This window comes from Grammomys surdaster, unplaced genomic scaffold, assembly GCF_004785775.1.
Source record: "Grammomys surdaster isolate TR1022 unplaced genomic scaffold, NIH_TR_1.0 174, whole genome shotgun sequence".
Taxonomy (NCBI): domain Eukaryota; kingdom Metazoa; phylum Chordata; class Mammalia; order Rodentia; family Muridae; genus Grammomys; species Grammomys surdaster.
In genome coordinates this window covers 381,701-393,039 of record NW_021604622.1, presented here as the reverse complement: position 1 = coordinate 393,039, position 11,339 = coordinate 381,701, and the positions used below count along the sequence as shown (strand labels likewise).

At 41.3% G+C, this 11,339-nt stretch overlaps 1 protein-coding gene across 1 annotated transcript in view; it reads right to left on the bottom strand.

Annotated features, from left to right (window-relative positions):
• The window catches only part of Oxct1 (3-oxoacid CoA-transferase 1), a 120,632-nt gene that overhangs the window by 4,770 nt on the left and 104,523 nt on the right, over positions 1 to 11,339 (bottom strand). The window contains exons 15-16 of the mRNA XM_028767552.1: positions 9,538 to 9,618; positions 2,765 to 2,866 (exon numbers count right to left, since the gene is read on the bottom strand). Coding sequence (XP_028623385.1) covers positions 2,765 to 2,866; positions 9,538 to 9,618 — 183 coding nt within the window. The remainder of the gene's footprint in view (positions 1 to 2,764; positions 2,867 to 9,537; positions 9,619 to 11,339) is intronic.

Below are 11,339 nucleotides of genomic sequence, written 5' to 3'. Positions count from 1 at the left end.
GGAAGGAAGGAAGGAAGGAAGGAAGGAAGGAAGGAAGGAAGGAAGGAAGGAAGGAAGGAAGGACAAAAGCTCAGTAGAAAAAAAGCAAGAGTAGCAAATGAGATTGTATTTACTAAAACATTTCTCCAGAGCACAAGCCGCAGTCAAGAATGAAAGGATAGTGTGCCGAGGGACGAGGCGCATGCTGGATCTTCATACAGAGGGTTAACAATAAGCACATATATGACAAAAGAGTCAATATCCAGAATGTATCTCTGGAAGTCAAACACTCAATGGCAAAAACATCCCTCACATAATCCAATTAAAAATGGACAACATGCCCCGGTATGGCACCACTTCTTTAATCTTAGCTCTCAGAAAGCAGAGACAGGTGGATCGCTGAGTTCAAGCAAGGCCAGCCTGGTCTACAGAGCAAGTTTCAGGACAGCCAGGGCTATACAAAGAAATTGTCTCCGAGCAAACAAACAACAAACAAACAAAAACAAGAAGTGGACAATATACCTAAATAAGACGCCAAAAGAAGACACACAAAAGGCCAAAGGAGCTATGAAAATTCTCAACATCCTTACTCATTAAAGAAATGAAAATCAAAGCCACAATGAGATCCCAGCCCAATCCAGCTAAATTAACTATTATCAGAGAGACAAAGATAACTGCTCTTGTTCTCTCTGCTAGACCAAGTGTCAAAGCACAAAGGAACAAGTGTTGGCAAGGATATAACAGGGGACACTTGGTAGAAACAGAATGGAAAATCCACTGTGAAACTCAGTGTAATATTCCCTCAAAAATTAAAAACAGAATCCAGGAATCTCACTACAAAGGAGATAAAATCATCAGGAAAACGATACAACCACATTCCCCATTCATAAAAACCAAGAAATAGAAACAACTTGAATGCCTACCACCTAATGACTGGATACAGAAAATGGCGTTCATGCACAATAGAATACAATCTCCTAATTTAAAAAAAAAAAAAGAATTCTTGTATTTTGTGCCAATGCACACTAAAGTGGAAGTCACTGCTTTGGATGAAATATGTGAGCAGGCACACTAAAGTGAGCACTTCGTGATCTCACTTGTGCAGAAAGCAGAAGTGTGATCTCAAGGGCAAGTAGAATCCTGGTTCCCCAAGGCTGGGAGCAGAAAGGAGAGGGGGATGAGCCAACCAATCAGTGAGTACTGAGTTAATGTTATGAGTGAGACCATGCAGTGTCCTGCTGAGCAGTGGTGACTGCCTGTGTTTATAACAGCGATGTGTTAGATGTGTTATCTATGTCCTTACACTGGTGGAGAGGACTGTAAGCGTTTCTCTCACTGATGCTTTAGTACATTGGAGTGTTTACCTTAACTTGAACACAATGAATATACATATTAAAACATCAAAGTATACCTCTTACATAAGCTAATTTTCGTATCAGTTTAATAATGATAAACGAAGGGGATGATGGTACTGGAATACCAGAAGGGCCAGCATTTTTCAAATCTATGCAGATATGACAAATAGCCCCTCCTCCCCCATGTGTATATAACAAAAGCAATAAAATTTTCTCAATTACCCCCCATGAATAGCAAGTAGCTAGATAATGAGGGTCTTAGGCTGTATATTCTTTTGCAGCAGAAATGGACATTACTGCAGATCTCTGAAGGTGTTACCTGTCAGAGGTTTCCTATTCTCCACAGGAAGAAAAACAAAAGAGCTGATTAGGAACTGTTTGCTTGTTTCACCGGAGTAAGAAATCCTAAATAGTTCAAGTATAAATAAATTCCCTTTCTTCCCCCTGAGATTATGAGAAAGCTAATTAAAAATGTGCTTTTCAAGGAAGGTATTAATGGGAGACTACTTTTTTTCCAAAGGGAAATTCAGAAAAGGTTAATAAACAAAAGGCCTTGGAACAGTACCAAGAGGTGCTTACTGTGTACATAATGAATTATACAACAAAGTTGTTTCAAAGAAATTCGTTACGCATTTGTAGGTACAGGCCAAGCCTGCATGCTCAGGAAGTTAAGTATAAAATCTATGGCAGGCACATCAAACACTTTTTGCTAAATGAGTTTCTCTAATTTCTTCGTGTGTTTCATTGTAATTAGTAAATGGGTTCTGTCCTTCACTATTTCAGACATACATTCCTTTTACCTTTGGTTAACTTTAAGTTAATTGCATCTATCTGTCACCTCTAACAGAAGGTGACTAGTGATTTATAATAAACACTTTTATACACGATAAATACATTTTTAAAGCACATATAAATAAGTGTGATTGCAGAAATTTTAGTGGAAACTCTCCCTGTATGTTCACTGGATTTCCAAGTCTGAGTTTTCTGTGCACTATTATTTACCTGCAGGTAGGTAAATACCTACTAGTTTGCTCTAGTTATGTTCTAGTATCTCTAATGCATGGAATGAAAACCACAGCAGTGAGCCAAGGAGAGGGTCTTTGACAGACAAGTCTAAGAAAAAGGAAGCATCCCTTCTCCACATATGGCTAACATCAGGACTGGACACATCTGACAAAAAACAGAGGCCTTCCAGAACTTCACACGAAGCAGATGAGCTTGTCCTCTGTCCCCTCTAGCTCCTTGGTGTGTCCTCATGTTCCTGTCACATTCCTGACAGCCCTGGCCTGAGTCACACACAGCTTCCTCTTCTAGTCCTGTTCAGACCAGCTCCTTAAATGCGCAGACATGAATGGTTGGTGCCCTATAACCATTTGTCCACCTAGCCTGCAGTCCCGGAGGCTGCTGCTCTGCTCACAGAAAACACTTACTGCAAAGTCACAGCCCGTGCTCTTCTTGATGTCATCAACAGTCAGGCCTTCCCAGAGCTCGATCAATGTCAACCCGTTTTTCTTGTCCACATCAAACACACCCTGTAGGAAGGTCAAGAAAATGACAACCGTTTTCATCATGAAAAAAATATCACATGGAATAGCTAGGTTTTTAAGTTCCTAGAACAGAGATAAGATCCAGGGCCAGAAACAGAAAACCAGCAATGAAAAAAATGTCCATTATAATTATTATAAATAATACCAAGTCCTTCATCAGCCATTATTCTTGGCTACAGTTGGCATCTTCTAGCACTATACACCATTTTTTAAAGCTGTTTTCCTGTGATGGTTTGTATATGCTCGGCCCAGGGAAAGGCACTAGTAGAGGGTGTAGCCCTGTTGGAGTTGGTGTGGCCTTGTTGGAGTAGGTGTATCACTGAGGGTGTGGGCTTTAAGCCTGGAAGTCAGTCTTCTGTTAGCAGCCTTCAGATGAAGATGTGGAATTCTCAACTCCTCCTGTACCATACCTACCTGGATGCTGCCATGTTCCCACCTTGATGATAATAGACTGAATCTCTGAACCTGTAAGCCAGCCCCAATTAAATGCTGTCCTTTATAAGACTTGCCTTGATCATGGTGTGTGTTCACAGCAGTAAAACCCTAACTAATACACTTCCATTTGGGAAGTCGTTGGGTGAAATGCCAGAAAGGCAACCAATGATCTGAAAAAGGACAGGGATGAACAAAGTGGGAACGAGGCAGGGGGATAGCTGGGAAGAGAAAGGATAGGGATGATGGGGAAAGGATTTTGGATAAATGATTGGATTTTAGGAGACAACAGAAGACACTGTAGTACCCAAGAGTAATTATGAAATCAAAGCCCAGCCAACTCATTTAAGGAGCTGTTAAAATGCTCCCTGGTAAATCTCTCCAACCTTTAAATTTCCATGAAAACAGGTGGGTCCCAAGAGGAGGGCATGGAAATCCACACCCACGCCTTTGGTGAGCCAATCAAATGGCAGTGCCGGTGTGTAAGGCAGACAGGAATGCCAACCACAGCCAGAACAATCCACCCAAACTCACAACATCAATTTGTGATGATTCCTCCATAGTACTGTTTGGCTTTAGAAGTCTACAAAGCATTCAACATAGCTTTATACTTGAGAATTCTTCAGAAGTCTTCTCTATATATTTGTTGGACTCTGCTTAGTATATTTGTTGGGCTTTGCTTAGTTCTGAGACATGGGGTCACTTGTCTAGGGGAAGACTGTCTGTTGATAAGCTGTAACTGAGACCCAATTGCTTCTATGGGGCTTCAAACCCTGCTCTACAGGGCTTTATGCAGTTTTCATAGGGAGTCTTTTTTCTCAGACTTAAAGGCTGTATCTCCCAGGTTTTCTACAGTGGATATAACTTAAATGTATCTATTTTTTTTGTAACCTTAAATCTTTATTTTCAACTACCTTTGAGGTCAAACACTCAACTGTCATGTTTAAATACACCATTGGTGAGAAGGCACCATACAGATCAAAGAGCACTGGCTTTTTAGGTGGCCTGTCACAAAGCTCTGCTGCACAACAGCTAAGCAACCTGGGGAGCCTGTGGTCAGAGAGCACAGAAACCCCTACCTGGGGCTTTACAGGAGCCTTTGGTACAGGAAACATGTAGGGTGATAACACATTCTCTGGACCACACCTGGGACAGGTATGTTGTTATTACTTAGCAGATTGACTAAGCCAACCAACTGTCTCCAGTTAGTTTATGTTTTTCTTCCAGCAGAAGTATCACAGGTTGAAAGATGCTTCTTTGTTTGTTTGGTAACTTAATTGATTTTCCTAAAACATTAATTGAAATTTAAGAGCAAATACTACAGCAAACTTCTCCTATTTGCACACTTACGTTCTTAAAAACAACAAAGCCTTCATCTTTTTTTTTTTCCAGCAAAAATATGTGTGTCCATGAGTGGAAAAATGCTAATTTTGGGACTGTCTATAGATTCTGTTTGCTGCCTTTATTCTGATACAAAACTTTTTAAATAGAAAAAGTCTGTCTAGACTGATCTGCTGCTTTTCATGTATTATAAACAACTATAAATTCATAAAAATAGAGAAAAATATTAAAAAGAAACCCTGAATTATGTTATTAAGAAGAGATATAGACATGATTTCAGAAAAAAGATAATTGTGGTATCATTAATATGGGGCTTCAGGAATCAGGGAGGTAAGATTGCAAATTGGCTAAATGATTTAAAAAACAAACAACCCTTTTATTAAGATCATCAGGCTCTAATTAACTCCAGATTATACAGAAGGCCAACCATCTGTAGATTTTTTAATGGATGGAAACTTGAAATATTTAGGAAGAGTTTCGTTTAGTAGTCTAAGGAGCAAACAGAAATTTGATACAAAACAGAGAGTAAAAACCTAAAAGCTAAATTGTTAACTGTTAATCAAAAATGATACTGAAACTACCTTGTCTTACAGGTAAGTAAGTTCATTACCTTATTACCATCTTAACGACTACAATATGGATCGGAAGGCTAATTATAGCCAGGTGCTGATAGGGAAGCTATCTATTATAATCTGATCAATAGGACAGGATACAATTACAATTGCTTTCAAAGAGCAACCTAATGGAATTCTCCTTGGAGCGGATTACGGAATGATGTATCACATGCATCCTCTGCTTCTCATCCAGCATCCTCTACAGATCACCTGCGAGGCAGAAATTTCCTGCTCATTGTATTTGCAGTGGAGCTCTGTCATTGAAGAGGGAAGAAGGAGGCAGAGCTAGGAGTTGGGAGGAGAGAAGAAGAAAGAGAGGGAGAGAGAAGAGAGAGGCGAGATGGCAGCAGATGTATGTGTCTCTAGCAGTCTCAAGTAGTTATTCATATCAAAAGGTTACATAATTGGGATAACAATTCTAATTGTGTGAGCATCTTGTGGATTAAGTATTTGCTGATATATAAATCTATTTGGTTAATCTTTAAGCATTAAGAGTCTTATTTCTACCAGGTACTGGGAATTGTTCTATCTACCGCATGGGAGTGACGAAGTTGGCCCAGGAGCCATGCCTAGATCCGTGGAGGTCATGGAGCTGATCAGTGGAGGCAACATCCACACCAACGTCTTGTGGGTCCCAGGCTGGCACTGCTGGCCAGCCGGTGCCACCATTAGTGCAGAAACTTAGGGTGGGAACATGGTGGCCAGGCCAGGAGCTAGCCAGATGCTCTCCTTTTTTCTAATATTTCCTGGTACACACCTGCCCTACATGACTCAGGGAGGTAAACATAGCTCTTCCCTGAGATGCCAGGGACTAGCTGCCCTGACTTTCTTTCTTTCCCACAGTATCTTTCATAGCTCATATTCTGATTGTGGCCATTTGCTAAGGTCTCTCAGAAGCTTATTCTAGTACTGACTTCTCTGAATCCTAGATCTGAACTCCCCATTGTCTTTTTCCAACTCTCACGAATATGAAATTGAAGGTGTCAAACTCAACCTCTTCTTTTCCTGCCTCCCAGTGTTCTTCCCCTCCCTCCTGTCCTGAGCGTTGCCAAGACACAGCAGGTCAGACATTCTTCCCCACTAGAAAAATGGAGGAAACACTTGTCTTACCATCGGTGCCCTACTCATAAGATTAGGCTGAGTTCAATCTCCTAAATTTCTCTAAAATATCTCTCTGGCTTGTGATTTGGGATCTTTTGGTTTTTGCCTAAACCATTGATGGGCCCTTTCAATGAGATTTGTCTCTTCTTCTCCTTTGTGTATTCAGGGAGAAAAAGTTCCAGAGTTCTTACTAACACAGAATGGTTTCCTAAGTAATAAAAGAGTTGCTGATGGACCCTCCATTCCCCTCCTGATAAGAAACACATTTTTAAGAGAGCATCCACATCTTTCCTTGATGTGACTCCTCCATGTATTTCCTGCTTTAGTTCTGAATACAGCTCCATGTTTGCTCCACACTGTCCTGCACGGAAGTTCTTGAACAAGCTGGGCTTTCTTCATCAACCTGAGACTTTGCATGATTTCCCCCTTTTGCCTGTGATATCTTACTTGATTTTCTTTTCAATAGTAAAACTCCCATTTGTCGTTCAAGATTTCCAATTCAACCTGTTCATTCTCTTAACAGGACAAGTACGTCACCTATATTTAATGACATGACTGAGTCTGTGTTAGTCACTACCCTGTGTATTGTAGGGGCAGCTGTGAAGGAAACAGGCGGAGGTTAGAGGTTATTTCGACACAGCTGTCAGTGCTTAGATAGGCTAAGTAGAAGGATTCATGGAAGCCCTCACAAGATACGTAGGGAGGGAGAAGATGAAAGAGAAACAGAAGGATACATGTCTGAGACGAAAGATGAACAGGAAACAGTTGACAGATGGACAGGAAGAATATGTCAGGGAGAGGAGGAGAATCTGCAGTTCCAGAACATGGTCTACAGGAGGGAGAGGGCAACAGAGTTTTAAAATTGCTGAGGCAGGAGAGTTTTAAGTCAGAAAGACTTGACTGTAAAAAGTGTAACTTGGAAAGTGCTGTGTATGACGCCACTGAGAAGCAGTTCTTGGTACTGCTGCTGGGCTGCCATATGCTATGACATCTGATATGCTGTGCCTTGTCTATGGAGTTTGTACCTCTTCTGGAGATGCTGGATGCCTGCTGTCTAATCCTATGGAATTGTCCTTTGAGCCGTGTCTGTAACCTCCTCCTCCTTTTTGTAAGGCATTGTTAGACACAGTGTGTTTCTGAGAAGGTCCTCCAAATAAAGGTTTATTGAATGAATAAAGCAACATGGAAGAAAGGAAAAAGGAAGTAAAAAAGGTGCTTGGCATGTAATTAAGCTTTATCACCTACAGTTACATCATAAGAAAACACAAGTATCAAATGGAAAGCGCTAGGGATGAATGATGGGGATGATGGGCCACTGTGAGGATGAGATCACGGGGCACTAAGAGATTGACAAGCCCCGTTGTGATGCGGGTATAGCTAGGCTTAAAAGAGGGGTGGAACATAAGGGAGCAGAGTGTGGTAGAGGAGGCTGTGTAGGTAGAAAACCTGGGAGGCCAAGGGCAAGCAAGGGCAGGCCAGGCAAGGCCAGGCAAAGCAAGGGCATGTCAGGTAAAGGCAGGACAGCATGGAGAGGGCCTTACTCAGGAGGTGAAAGGAAGCTCAGATTTGGGGAGAACATTGCTAGAAAACCCCATATTAAAGAAATCAGGATTGAGAACGGCTCTGCAAGGCAAATGATCATCTCAACAGGTCCTGTCTATAGTTTAGAGGACACTCAAGAAATAACAATGGCTGATACACTTGCTCTTCTGCCACCGTGTGCCATTATGCACATTTATGGAATTCCATACAGTCTCAGGAATGTAGGACCAGACAGAAACTTCCTTGAAAATGCAGCTTCCAGGAAGTGTTTTATACTTAACCTATTGCAGAGTGTGCTTTAGGGTGTTCCCATCTGTAAAGAAGGCTAGTGAGCTAGACACTGTGAGACACTGCCATATAGCTCTGGCCAAAAGAAGAGCGGCATCACTGAGAAGTGGGGAAACCCAGACAAGCAATTCTGTCCTGTGTGTTCAAGAAAACCACCTTCCAGATGACTTATTGGAATCATGAAATTCCCACACTGTAAGTTTAAATCTGAGAAAGGAATCTGGCTATGGACAGCAGTCCCAAATACTCCTCTGATATGAGCAGCTTTTTACTGTATAATTGGCCAAAACTGTCCACTTAGGAAACAAAATATAGAGGCACAGAAGGGGCAGATGTGTTCTGGAGTACACTTCATAAGAAGGTGAGGCTCTGCCAGAGCCTGACCAATACAGATGTGGAGCTTGAAGCCAACCACTGGACTGAGCAAAGGGATCCAAACAGAAGAGTTAGGGCAAGGACTGGAGGAGCTGAAGGGGTTTGCAACCCATAGCAAGAACAACAATATCAACCAACCAGACCCCCCCCCCCCCCAGCTCCCAGGGACTAAACCACCAACCAAAGAGGACCCATGGCTCCAGCTGAATATGTAGCAGAGGATGGAATTGCTGGGCATCAATGGGAGGAGAGGCCCTTGGTCCTGTCAAGGATCAATGCCTCAGTGTAGGGGAATGTGGGTGCATGGGGGAGCACCCTCATAGAAGCAGGGGGAGGGGGAGGGGATAGGGGGTTTATCAAAGGGAAACCAGAAAGGGATAACAATTTAAATGTAAATAAATAAAATATCTAATCAAAATTTAAAAAAGAAAAAGGTCACAATGCATGCCAAGGACGTATGTCTTGACCCATTGTAGGCCCATTCCATAACTGGTACGCAAGTGAGTTAAACTGAACTGTGGGTGAATTTCCTAAAATCAAACCCAGTCTTTTATTCTTGTTGTTTTGGCAGACAAGAAAGAAAATGAGGAAAGACAAGTACACTCTGAACTTTACATCCATCACCCATCGTGACGCCTTAAGAATCCAAATTTAAGCATTAATATGTCTTCTCCGATTACAGCATATAGCGAAAGGTATATAAGATTAGAGTTTGTGTGTGTGTGTGTGTGTGTGTGTGTGTGTGTGTGTGTGTGTAAAATTCCAGAGAACTGCGCATGAGCAAATCTACAATTAGAAACATTCATTTTCCCATTCCCTCCTTCCACAGACTAACGTAATCTTGTGACTACTGATGCAATTTAATTTCAGATGGTGATTTTAAAAGCCTCAAATGTGTCCCCAAATAAAACAAGAGAGGTGGCGGCGGATATGCGTGGAGGCAAGAAGAAGAGCGGACTTTACCTTTTCTGTAATGATGCGGTTGACACACTGCTTGCCAGTCAGTGGTAATGTACACTTCTCCATGATTTTATGCGCATTTCCCTGTTTTAAAGGACAATGAGAAAAACATTAACAACTTTATTTTGAGAGTAATTCCTGCTTAGAATTGGTGTGACTGCAGAAAAACCAGGAATTACCAGAGACATAACTTTTAGGAAGCGGCTATTTTCAAACCTTTGTAAAGCCCTCCCCTCTCTAAGGCAGCTAGCTATCAATCCTGGAATAACTTAGGAAGGACTCCTACGAGTTATCAAATGCTTAAGAGATTTATCAGGAAAATACTGTTCCACCTATATGTACTCTCAAGCCTCAATTCCTGTACCACTTGATATGCAGTTCCAAGTACAATATCCCCTCAGTATTCTCCTCCATAGAATGGTCTTCTTACAAAATCTGTAGTTGTTTGTCAAGAGTAGAGAGGACACATAAAAAACAAGCACGCAACCCACCTTCCTCTTCTAAAACAGACTTAATTCTATTCTTTAAAAAAAACAACAGATGCACAGAAAACAGCAATGCCTTGCGTCCTTTGTCAACAGGGAAACTTGTCAATTCTATATTTTTATGTGTTTTTCTCCTTCATTAAAAGCATTATATTTAGCATGCTATTTATTCCTCTCTGTCAAGTTTAGAGATTATCCACTTGATGTAGTATGTGAGCACCTAATTTTCTTACAGGTCCCACTTGTAGCCCCAAAGTCCCCATGATCCTTTTCAGTCCTCCCAGGGAGGGCCTGTCACAATTTGCTGATTTCAACCATAGGAATTGATTTTATTCTTACCTAATGAACATGCCAAACAGATCGCTGTGGGGCCAAGTGTCTCCACATACTGTACTCACTTTCTCTCGGGGCTATTGTTTTTTCCCTTGAGACTGTTTGAGCTTCAGTTTGCTCATTAATAAAACACATGACCTGGCTTAAATGAACCTTTTCTTTTTCCAGTTTTCTTTAGCCACAGTTCCCTTTCTTCCAACAGAAAACAGAAGACGGATCATGAGCAGAAACCAGGTTTTACCCATTAACTCCCTTCCCGAGTTCCATCCTGACCCTAGCGTATAAGTGGCTTCTCAGATGCTTCTGAGGAGCCCAGCTGTAAGCCCGGCTGTGAGCAACATCAGCTCTGAACTCTTCCAGTTATGACTAAACTCCTGTTTACTCCAGAGCACTAAGAGCATAAATGAACATTTCCTTTGAGGCTGTAGGCTGGCCTAGTGCACTGTGGGTCTTGTCTTAAAAACAGTAAAATGCTTCTGCTTTCTTGTGTATATAAACACAATGGATGCCATCACTATCGTTCGCCTGTTTTGCCTGCTTAAACATCTACCTATGAATTAGACGAGAACTCTCCCCAGACTAGGGTCAAACCATGTACATGGTTAGAGGCAATGCATTTCAGAAAACTCCGTCTAATTAAGATTTTACTCCTTAAGTAACTTGTCAACTTTGCAATGCACTTAGAATTAAGAAGGCTTTGGTGTGTGTAAGTCAGTGACAGGCATAAATGGTATTCTAAAGTTTCTGAATGGATGGATGGATGGATATATGAATAAATGAATGAATGAATGAATGAATGGGAAGAGAAATAAAAATGGAAGACTGTTATAAGTCTTGGATGGGTTGTTTTCGAAAAAAACAAACTATTATCTTAACTTAGCCCAAACTAGTGTTGACTACATGCAAAGTAGCTAGGTATTATACCTTCAAAAACAAGTTGTTTCTAGATCTATCTTGCTCCACAAGGAAAGTTGCAGATACAGAATG